The following is a 12028-nucleotide window of genomic DNA, read 5'->3' as shown; positions in this document are numbered from 1 at the left end:
TTACACGTTTTATTCTTTCTTTCTTTATTGAGAAATATTCCAGTGCCTGCAATTTGTTGGGCACTTGCCAGCACATTCCTGCTCCCTGGACCTTTACAGCAGAGTATCTCATTTATACCAATGTATGTCTTTTGTTTTATTTTTATTAACATTTTTTTCTTAATGTTTATTTTTTCGAGAGGGGAGGGGACGAGAGTGAGGGAGACACAGAATCTGAAGCAGGCTCCTGGCTCTGAGCTGTCAGTACAGAGCCCGATGTGGGGCTCGAACTCACGAACCGTGAGATCATGAACTGAGCCGAAGTCGAACACATAACTGAGCCACCCTGGCACCCCTGTGTAAATGTATGTCTTAATTAGTGTGGTCCTTTGACTGCTTACCCAAGGAATTACTGCCTGCTCTGGAGGGCGATTTAGGCTTGAATCCTGACTAAGCTGCTGAACTATGCAGTAACCTGTCTGTGCAGTAAACAGAATTTTCCTTAGTCTTAGTTTTTATCATGAAAACAGGAATAATGCCATCTAACTTAGAAGGAGGTTTGAGGATTAATTAAGACAGTATTAATAAAGTACTTAAGGGGCGCCTGGGTGGCTCGGTCGGTTAAGCGTCTGACTTTGGCTCAGGTCATGATCTCACGGTCTGTGAGTTTGAGCCCCGCGTTGGGCTCTGTGCTGACAGCTCAGAGCCTGGAGCCTGTTTCAGATTCTGTGTCTCCCTCTCTCTCTGCCCCTCCCCTGTTCATGCTCTGTCTCTCTCTGTCTCAAAAATAAATAAATGTTAAAGAAAATTTTTTTTTAAATAAAGTACTTAAAATAATGTCAGGAACTTAGTAGGTGTTCAGTAAAAGATAGTTGTGTTTTTCTGCCTTTTCTCCCTTTAGGCTGCCAAGAGAAACAGGTGATGGTATGTTGAAGCAAATATGGTTTCTGGTATTTTTTGTTTTATAATAGAGTCTTTGCCCTTTCACCTGAAATCAGCACATCCCCTTCAACAAATTGTTTTAAGTATATTTTTTTTATTTAAAAAGCTTATTTTCCATTATGTACAGCATAAGAAAATGTAACGACTGGCCTGCTAAGACTTTTAAGGCTTCGTTTCTTATTAACCTGTGATTGACTCTCACCTTTTCGTGGGCACAAAATGATGAGCTTTCATTAGTCATTCTCAATTACATTTTTGCTTCCTGCCAATAGTCATCAATATAATTAAACTCAATCTTGGGAGACCACAAACTAAGGACATCAGAAAGCTGGAATACAAATATATTTTGGAGCTAGGAAGAGGTCATTATAGATCTAATCAAATGTTTTCCTTTTTCAGATCAGCAAAGAGGTCTGAAAGGTGAAAGTGCCCAAACTCACATGACCCACCAGTGGAGGAGTTGGGGCTTCCTAGTGTCTAATGTTCATTCCACCGATTTATGCTGATGTTCATATTTTGGTTATCAGCTCAAGTTCAATCTAGGAGAGCTGTCACTTGGCAAGTTTTTTATTTTATAGTTTACTTTCTGGGAAATGGATCCTAGAAAATAGATAAGTGATTATGATATTTGGCCCAATTAGCAATCAAAAAAAGGCAAAGTCAAAGAATGAAATAGGGAAATCAAAGCCCTCTTATTTTGACACTTTGGTTATTGCGTAGGAAAACCAACATCGTTTGTGTTCTTGTTCCTTGGGTTTATTTATTTGTGTCTACTTCTCCACCTATTTCCTAGTGGCTCACTTAAATTTTAGCTGTTTTTTTTAATATTTTAACTTTTTATTTATTTTTGAGAGAGAGTACACGTGAGGGAGGGGCAGAGCGAGGGGGATACACAGAATCTGAAGCAGGCTCCAGGCTCTGAGCCATCAGCACAGAGCCTGATGCGGGATTCGAACCCACGAACCATGGGATCATGACCTGAGCTGAAGTTGGACACTTCACTGACTGAGCCACCCAGGCGCCCCTAAATGTTAGATTTTGTTTTTATTTTAATTAGAGGTTAAAAATCGATGGAAAAGACCAGTGAGAGGGAGTACATCAAGAAGGATAAACTTTAGACCCTCTCTGAGAACAGAATGTTTACTGGACAAAATGTGTGGCTTTTGAACTCTTTGAATTGCCAAGGCATCATAAGAAATAAAATGTTATACGGATGTAGTCATTTATAATAATTGTAATAAGGCTGGACTGTGGGAAGGAATACATACTAGGCGGTTGGCAAGAATGTGGTACTTGTGCCATTGGGTCTGTACCTTGCACTTAAATCATCAGCAGTCTGTCCAGACGCCATTCCCTCTTGAATCCACACAGAGCCTGAAAATCTTTCTCAACACATCGCATCTGAGAATCAATACCAATTGATCAGAGTTTGTATATTGGCATTTATTTGTTAATCTTGTATTAAATCGTGAGAAATGAAAGGAAAGTTAGTATGAGTGTAAAAAGGATAGAGGGTTTGTTTGTTTTTAATCCCATAAAGCATTACTGAAAAGTTAAAAATTTCATTTAGGATTTTAATTTTAATATGTTCCACCAGTTACAAGTCAATGGTTATATTAGCAAAAATCTTTATGTTTCAGGCACTATGCTGGGGGAGGAGGTAATGAAGTGGCTTTGGTAAATTTCAGTACCACATTTAGAAACTTACAGGTTAAAAGGAAGCTTATTTTTTGTTTTGTTTTTTTTTTCAACGTTTATTTTTATTTTTGGGACAGAGAGAGACAGAGCATGAACGGGGGAGGAGCAGAGAGAGAGAGGGAGACACAGAATCGGAAACAGGCTCCAGGCTCTGAGCCATCAGCCCAGAGCCCGACGCGGGGCTCGAACTCACGGACCACGAGATCGTGACCTGGCTGAAGTCGGACGCTTAACCGACTGCGCCACCCAGGCGCCCCTGTTTTTTTAAATAATTTTTAAAATATTTTTTTAAATGTTTATTTGTTTTTGAGAGAGAGAGGGGGCCCTAGCAGGGGAGTGGCAGAGAGAGGGAGACAGAGGATCTGAAGCAGGCTACGCACTGACAGCAGAGAGCCCAATGTGGGACTCAAACTCCTAAGCTGTGAGATCATGACCGGGGCCAAAGTCAGATGTTTAACGGACTAAGCCACCCAGGTGCCCCAAAAGGAAGTTTCTTTCTTTCTTTTTTTAAGTGTTTGTTTATTTTTGAGAGAGAGACAGAGCTTGAGCAGGGGAGGGCAGAGAGAGAGGGAGACACAGAAATCAAAGCAGGCTCCAGGCTCCAAACTTGGAGCACAGAGCCCGATGTGGGGCTCTAACTCATGAACCATGAGTTCATGACCTGGGCTGAAGTCGGATGCAGGAATGGAAACAACTGTCATAAACCAAAACAAACTGCTTCTCTTCAGTGATCTTGTTATTCAGTGATTGGCAAAATGCAAGTTCTGGAAATTCACAAGGTTGCTTACTGCTTTAGTTGCATTAAAAAAGGAAAAAAAAAAAAAACCAAAAAACCAGACTGAGTATCCTCTACCCCACCACCCAGGACAGCTATTTTGGCAAAAGAAAACCTACAACTCTAAGGCAGGAAAGGGAAAATGTAAGAACAAACCTTAAGGAAATAGGAGGAAAGAAATATCTTAAATACTTAAAAATTACTTGAAGCCATTTATTTATTCTTTGCTTCAGCAAACGCTTGTGCTTTCTACCTTTCAGATCCTGGGTGAGGCACAGTGATACAGAAATGTAGGGCAAAGCTTCTCAACCTGTTTCATATCATGACACACATAGAAAACGTAATATTGAAACAGAAATCATCTGTTAGGGAGTTCCTGCTACATCAGTCCTGTGGGCTTAGGCGATGAATATCTTGGCACACCGCCACCCTTTGGAGTTGTACCCATTGGGAACATTTGATGTAAGACATACTTCCTGACCTTGAGAAACTGACGACATAGGCAAGTTATCAGACACCGAGAATTCTTGCCTCCAACACCGGTTTTGTATCGGAGGTAGTAGAGACAGTGGATGGCCTAGTTATCGGTGTGGTTCGTAGATTTCGGAACAGGGGACAAATCCAGCAACTGTAGAATAAGACAGTGGAATTTTGTTTTAACTTCTTTCTCGAGTTATGCCTCAAATCCACCTAGCTTCCAAAAGAATAGGCAGTTTTGATTTAATTCAAGAGTTTTGATTTGATTCAGTGCTTGAGATGAGGAAGGATAAAAAAACAGAGCAGTTGTCTCCCTTTTTGTGAACACTACTCTTTAGAAATTCTAATTCTGGCCACGTGTCCTCCTGCTTCTCTGTAGACCATATTGAGAAGGTGAAGATGATGAGGAAAGAATCGGGAAGAAAAGTGAGAAAGATATTCTGGAGGGAGTTGTACCAGGTCAGAGCAGAACAGTGTGTTAAGGCTTCTGCTCCCCATCCCCAGCTTCATCCTCTCTACCCCCAACAAAAACCCTGTAATACTCTGTTTTAAATATTGGATTATATCCAAATATAACTGTTCTTGAGCTCCTCAAGTTGCAGAGGTAAAGAAATTGGTGTCAGGGCTGTATCTTTCTCTCTAAATAAACATTAAAAAAAAAAAAGAAATTGGTATCCTATAACAATTCACTCAGAGAACATTCTGAATGTCTACATGGTGGAGTGTGGTCAGAAGTGATCTCTATTTCAGGGAAATAGGACAGGTGGTGTTACGGAAGGACGGAGGAGAAATGCCAAGTTGATCAAAAAATGCTCTCCAGTGGAGAACGTGCTCTATCAGTCTTAGGGTTCTAGAAGTTTGCTAGGAAAGAGGAAAAGTGAGATTCCACAAACTGAAAGAAAGGGGTGGGGAATAAAATCAGGGGAACCTTTTTTAAAAAGCCAAAGCTTTGCGTTAAAAAGTAACGTAAGAGAAAATAAAGCTGAAGGGAAGGTTATAGACTCCCGCTTGTCAAATTCCTTTGGAAGCCCCTTTTCTTTAAGACGTTTTGGCAGTTGTCTCTGTATGTGCACCTGTTTATTCTTCGGGTGGTTCCGAAACCTGTATTACTGCTTCCTTTCCGAGTTTAATTTTAAAATATTTTCATCTCCTACTCGTCACTTGTCAGGCTAAACTTAATCTTAGTTATCTCTAGTACTTTTCCTCCAGAAGAATGCCAGAGCGGTTGGTTCGTTGTGTATTTTCAGATTTCTCACCCACTCTTGAAATGCATTTGGTTAAGCCAGGGTTTAGACCAACAGTGTTGACCCCCTGTCTTCCCTTTAAAATTATGGCAGCAATATCAAGACTGCCTTGCCACTTAGTGGTCAAAAGACTATTGGATAACGATTTCCAAACTTTGGGTTACAAGCATATGGCTATTCGGTAGCAATCTCTACTGAATGCAGCTCGGAGCCTAAAGTGCTGAAACAAGTTTGTCAAGTTTTGCCACGTTACTGCAATCTTAAGTGGCAGACAGGTTATGAATTTTATTTTTGCATTTGTTTCATGTTGTTGACTATATGGAAACAGGTTTTAGTTGCCTTTGCTTTCTTAGTAAAAGTAAAGCTTTTATGGGGCACCTGGGTGGCGCAGTCGGTTAAGCATCCGGCTTCAGCCAGGTCACGATCTCGCGGTCCGTGAGTTCGAGCCCCGAGTCAGGCTCTGGGCTGATGGCTCAGAGCCTGGAGCCTGTTTCCAATTCTGTGTCTCCCTCTCTCTCTGCCCCTCCCCCATTCATGCTCTGTCTCTCTCTGTCCCCAAAATAAATAAACGTTAAAAAGTAAAGCTTTTATTGAAATTACTAGAAATCAAATCACTCTCTGCTGAACCCTGGGTACTTTTGTGCTTTTGATGTTTTGGAAGTGTTAAAAATAAAATGTAGTAATAATGTACCTTACACATAGAGGGAGTAAAATTGCCCCTTTTTGATCTGTGTCCCATCGGATGCAGCTTATTGTCTCCTTTTATAATTAAAAGCTATTTTAAAAGTGGTTTGTGGCTGTTTGTGTTTGCAGGATCGCCCCAGGACATTTGACATGCACTCCCTGGAGAGTTCCCTCATTGACATTATGAGAGCTGAAAATGATTCCATTAAAGGTAATTCAAAAAATCTAACTATTTGGTTTTAGCGAATAGTTAAACATTTGTATTATCTATGTAATCTCGTGAGCAATACGGCAAATATTATGGGTGCATATTTTGTATGTAGTCAGTTCCATCAACTTTATACATGGACCTCTCTTGTGAAAAAATCAAACGTATTTGGTGGGCGTCCACTGTGGGCCCTTCCCAGTACCAATTAAGAGAGCTACAAGAGTTCTAATTTAATGGGAGACACGAACCATACACTTCATTTTTTTTTTTTTTTTTTTTTACATCTGAGGCAAAAAGTGCTCAGTGTCTCAAACCTCTATGTGTCTCTGCTCTTGATAGTGACTGGACACTAGTCAGAGTCCAAATGCTGATAGAGGTTTTGGTCTAGTTTCACATTTTTAAAAACGGCCAGTAGTTTCCAAGTTAAAATGAAGTTTTATTATTGAAATAGTTTTTATGGATTATGTTAGGAAAAAATAGTGTTCTTTCTGCATTCTGGTCTCAATTCTATTGCTGACTGGCTCTGTTATTTTGGATCGTACATTTTCTTTTGCCTAGGCCTTAATTTCTCATCTTTATAGTAAGAGGCTTAGCCTCACTGTTAAAGTAAGGCACTTATAATGGGTCAGCTTTAAAAATAAAATATAGATGCCTGGACCCCATTCCACGTATGGGACGGGACTTGGCGTGTCAACTTTTCAGTGTCTCACGTGATGCTCACCGGTAACCAGGACTGAGAATTACCAGACTGGGTATTCTCTAACGGCCCTTCCAGCTCTGATTTTGTGAAAACTACCCCACAAAATAAGATATTTTTCTGCACATAAATGTCAGTTTACTGGAAAGCAGGGTTGGGTTTTTTTGTTTGTTTGCTTGTTTTTTTAAAGAAATTTGGAACGCTGGATACATTTGGTCATCCCACTTACCTGTTCGTTCATTCATTCATCCATTCATTTGTTCAGTGTTTATGATCCTACTTTGTGCCAGACGCAGCTTTGCACTAGGGTCAAAGGTGGCAAGACAGCCTGTTGCTTTAAGTGGTGACCAGCCTGGCCTGGTTTTCCTTTGAGTTTGGTTGATTATATTACTGCTGCAGTCAAACTTTTAAGTATTTTTTCAGCAGATGAACAATGGTACATTTTTTTCAGGAGAGCTTTTTGAGGTCTGGGGAGATGAAAAATAATATGTGAAAAAAGTATGCATCCAGCTGTTGAGATAACTTTGCCATAATTAAGAATATTTTTGAAGATCTTTACTGAATTCCCCATATAATTCTGATGGGTGACTCTAACCCAGATACACACTGTTTCTGAGGGAAGATGATCTCTTGTTCAGAATTTATTTTTGCCATTCCTTAGCACTCTGACTTGGGGTCATCCTCTTTGATGTGTCTTTCTGTTTTCTCATCAGAAGAGTGAGGAGAGTGTAAGGCCCTTTCTAGCACCAGAAAAACTACACACTCTTAAATTAAAAGTATAAGCTAAAGGAGAAATGTGAATATGGTCTGTAGATTGTACCAACGGCAGTTTCCTGGTTTGTACTCTACTTACGTAAGGTGTCACCACTTGAGGATGCCGTATAAAGGGTACATGGGATCTCTCTGTACTATGTTTTGCAACCTGCTGTGAATCTGCAATTATCCCCAAATTAAAAGCTAAGTACAGAAAAAGTAGCTGAAGGTAAAGGACATTTGTTTATTCTTAATGTATTCGATTCCTTCAGCAACTTTCTTTTTTTGGGTCGGGGGAGAGCCTCTTATGTACTTGATACAAGGGATAATAAATAATCAGAACTCATTTTTCACGATAAGTGCCTGTTTCTTTTTATTTCATGATATTTTATTTTATTTATTTATTCATGATAAGCGCATTTCAGAGAAAACACAGTTTCCAAACGGTAGCAGATGTAAGCAGTTTATTACGTGATGCTTCTAAGAAGCAAGCCCTAACTAGTACTTAGGTGAGAAATAAGAGTTTGCATACATTATTCTAATAGGATTAACAGTAGCATTTCTTTGATTTATCAGATGCAGCCAGAATATCTCTCAGGTTTATTTCTATTTCTTCTAGTGTGCTGAATCATTGTATAAAGTTCTGCTTTTATTCTATATTCCCCTTTCAATTTCTTCCTACCAACTTTTACCCAAATCAAGTTTCTTTAAGCTGATTCTGTAGGGATAACGAAAAATTAAGTCCCATGACAGAAAACATCAAATCTGATCGGCCTGGTCTGGAAACATAAAGGTTTTGTAAAAATAGTGATTTATAAAAGGAAGTGCGGCAAAGCGGAAAGGCCATCGGTTTTGGGGTCGGATCTGGATTTCAATTGCCATTCTGTTGCTATGGTTTATAGTGGTTGGAAGGATTGAATGCTATGATATATCCATGAGATCCAGCACACTGCCCAGCCTTGAAAGCACTCAATAAATGGTATAGATTATTACTAAATATCTGTTAAGTCTATTTTCAAGCCTATCAAATGAGAAACTTAGCTCGAACTTAAGCTTAAATGCCAAAGTGACTTAAGTATATTAAGTGAACTTTGTCCCTTTTTTCCTTTAAAGAGTAGTAAAGAATTCATACATGAGTTCTTTGTCCCAAAATGTCAGAGTATAGTTATGCTTGATTTTTTTGTATTTAAAAAAAAATTTCTTTTAATGTTTATTCATTTCTTGAGAGAGACAGAGCGTCAGTGGGGGAGGGGCAGAGAGAGAGAGGGAGACCTAGAATCCAGAGAGAGAGAGAGGGAGACCTAGAATCCGACGCAAGCTCCAGGCTCTGAAGTGACAACACAGAGCCCTAACATGGGGCTCGAACTCATGACCTGAGCCGAAGTCAGATACGTAACCGACTGAGCCCCCCAGGTGCCCCAGCTTGATTTTTTTTAAACCAAGATGATGAACTTTATATTACTGTAGTCTGTTACCACCGAAATGTAGTTTGGCTCGAGGAAATACTTTACCTCTTGTCAAACTCCCTTGGTTTAGATAGCTACTAGGAAAGCTGTGCTCGATTTTAACAGTGATTCTATTGTGAGATTTTTAAAAAAAAAAATTTTTTTTTTCAACGTTTATTTATTTTTGGGACAGAGAGAGACAGAGCATGAACGGGGGAGGGGCAGAGAGAGAGGGAGACACAGAATCGGAAACAGGCTCCAGGCTCTGAGCCATCAGCCCAGAGCCCGACGCGGGGCTCGAACTCGCAGACCGCGAGATTGTGACCTAGCTGAAGTCGGACGCTTAACCGACTGCGCCACCCAGGCGCCCCGAGATTTTTTTTTTTAAAGGTGATAACAGAAGTTGAATATCTTAAAAAAAAAAAAAAAACCACAACAACATACTGTCCTTTTAAAGTAAATATATAAAACCTGCCAATCCATTTTGAAAATAAAGAACCCCTCCAGTTGCTCTGCTACTTTAGAAATGGAGAAAACAGAATATGGGCCTTGATTCTGTGAGACTAGTAGAAAGTAATACGCCTCTCAGAAAAAAAAGTATGAGAATTCAATGAAAAGAATTTGAGAATTAAAAAGAGCCCACCATGTGGAAGCAAATTTTATATTTGGGTTTATTTTATCTTAAAAATAATTTCATAAAATATATTATGAATGACTTCACTTACTTTTAATCCTTTGTTTGCAGTTCCTTATAGAAACGTGATTGTTGAATGTGTTTAAAGTTGATATAAGACCTAGAAGTTGGATGGATTGATATGGCTATATTATTCATCTAAATTAAAAAAAAAAACAACTTAGGAAACGAAATTTTGCTTTTCCTTTTGGGGAAAAAAAATCTCCTTTAATGTAGTGTGGTTTAAAACTTAATTTTGCAGTCAACAGACAAAATGCTTCATAGGCCTAGGAACCTTCAAATACAGCTTTTGAGTATCTTTATGAACGTGTTGTTGATTCCAACTGGCTTGTTGAAAACCTTTCATCTTTTTAAAATTTTTTTTAACATTTTTAACAAATGTGCAAAAGGAGGACCTGGCCTTCATTTCATAATTTGTATTAGTTTTGTTTACAGTTGAAGTAGTTTCTCCAAGAATATTAAGGCTACTGTCATTTTCTTCATGGACAGAGAATTAGCTCTTTGGGAGGAAAAGGGTCTTGCCTCTACCTTATCTCCTTGTCCTTTCTCTGATCAGCTGGCATGTCTGTATGTTATTTTTATCCACGAAATTATATATTGCATTCTCCATAACCAATGCCGGTAATAGTCCGTAGAAGCCTTTCCCCAGAGACCGATTTCATTTTCTTTATTGCACACCCAGTCTCGTAAGCTAAGAGCGTGAGCCATTGACAGATTTTGAATTTTGATCTCCCAGTGGCAGGTTGCTCATTGCCACAGAATTATTAGGCTTATCAAGTATTTTCTTCACCTGGACAGAAGAATCTTTTACTGTTGTAGGTGGTCAGCTGATCATTTGGGGGGGATATTCTATCTTACTGTTATTTGTGTTTTTTCTTGCCTGTGAAATTGGTACTTACTGTTTAGAAATGGAGTAGCGTGAAATATATTAAAACCACATGCGAGCACATCTGTTTTCAGCCTTCTGAAGCATGGGCTGGACACAGTGAAATAAAAGATTCACAAAATGGTATTATATTCAGTGTATGGTAGGAAAGACCTCTGACGATTAAGGAGCCTTTTTTTTTTTTTTTTTTTTCCTTTTCTGTCTGGGAAGGGAATGAAAGAGTATAGATGTAAACCAAAAAGTAGCTGTTAGGGAGAGGAAGCAGAGGGAGGCCGCACTGGAATAAAGAGAGAGAAATAGTACTTGAAAATTATCAGATGTCAGATGGAGTAAAACAATCCACAGTTTCATAATAGTGGCTGAGTATTTTAAATCCTGTATATGGAAGCAACTTAGTATATAGTTTGCTTCATTTCACTAGAAAGCCAAATGAGACAGCAAAATTATTGCGAGAATAAAGGCAAATCTGTAAATTGTCAAAACATTATAGTTCTTCAGGTATCAACTAACTAAATTATGAGTCAGAACATCATCCTCTTTTTTCCTCAGAATATTGTGAAATTGGAATCTTCTTGTCTTTATATTGTTACAGAATGTATCTTGCTTTCATTTTTGGAAGAGGGACTAAAAGTATCCACCCAGTGAGTTTCAGGCATCTTAAATGCTTGACTTGAATGTAAGCAATAAGGATTGCATTCAGAAGTGCACGTTGTTTCAAGTGCCATTTTTTTTTACATATCCCGTGGTGCCCAAGAAATCTATTGCATATGTAGAGTAAGCAGTGGGAGTATGTTACACACTTAGACATTACTGCCACACTTGCTTCATGCATTCATTTAATAAGAATTTATTTTGAGAGCTGGATCTGCTCCAAAAACGCGATGTATTCAATTCCCGGCTGCCGAAGGTATTGTGACCTTGCGTTTTAAAATATTTTTGATATACGTTTTTCTTTCTCTATTACACATTAAATCTGGGGGCCCTTCCCCCCCCCCCCCACTATTTTTCATTGCTGTGGATTTGTTTGAAACAAATGCTTAAATGAGTAGGCAAGTGATGATTCCATCTGTGCCTCATTTCTTTGTTGCTAAGCAAAAGAATTTATAATGATCTCTCTAGAAGAAAATCATGAAACTCTGTTGAAAGTTGAGTACACAAAGCCTGTTTCATTTATTTTGCATAAGTTTTTTATGTCGCTGTAAGAGAATGACCTTTGGGATAATTTAAATTCCTTACAGTAGGGGGGAGGATAAAGTTAGTGCTACTTAAAAATAGATACCATAAAAAAGAGCCAGGAAGCCTTACATTTTTCTTTGATACCCAATTCTTTTAATAATCCTATATTCCAAATTGCAGCCATCTAATTCCGTAGTTTAAAGAACAGATGTTGCAAACTGATACAGATGTTTTAGAACATATACTGCAGAGTGACTTTATGTATACTTGAGATAGCTCCAAAAACTTTTTATGAGAGTTGTTGAAAATAGGACTACATTTAATATCATTGTTATAAAATTGGATTTTGGAGTGAATAAAATTATAAAAA

At 38.7% G+C, this 12028-nt stretch overlaps 1 protein-coding gene across 4 annotated transcripts in view; it reads left to right on the top strand.

Moving 5' to 3' along the window:
* CPEB4 (cytoplasmic polyadenylation element binding protein 4) overlaps positions 1 to 12028 on the top strand; it is a 67497-nt gene that overhangs the window by 16101 nt on the left and 39368 nt on the right. For all 4 annotated transcript variants that reach the window (XM_043595718.1, XM_043595708.1, XM_043595699.1 and 1 more), the window contains exon 2: positions 5929 to 6010. In XM_043595718.1, coding sequence (XP_043451653.1) covers positions 5929 to 6010 — 82 coding nt within the window. The remainder of the gene's footprint in view (positions 1 to 5928; positions 6011 to 12028) is intronic.

Source organism: Prionailurus bengalensis, chromosome A1, assembly GCF_016509475.1.
Source record: "Prionailurus bengalensis isolate Pbe53 chromosome A1, Fcat_Pben_1.1_paternal_pri, whole genome shotgun sequence".
Taxonomy (NCBI): domain Eukaryota; kingdom Metazoa; phylum Chordata; class Mammalia; order Carnivora; family Felidae; genus Prionailurus; species Prionailurus bengalensis.
Note: the sequence above shows the minus strand (reverse complement) of the source record. Positions and strands in the feature narration are given on the sequence as shown.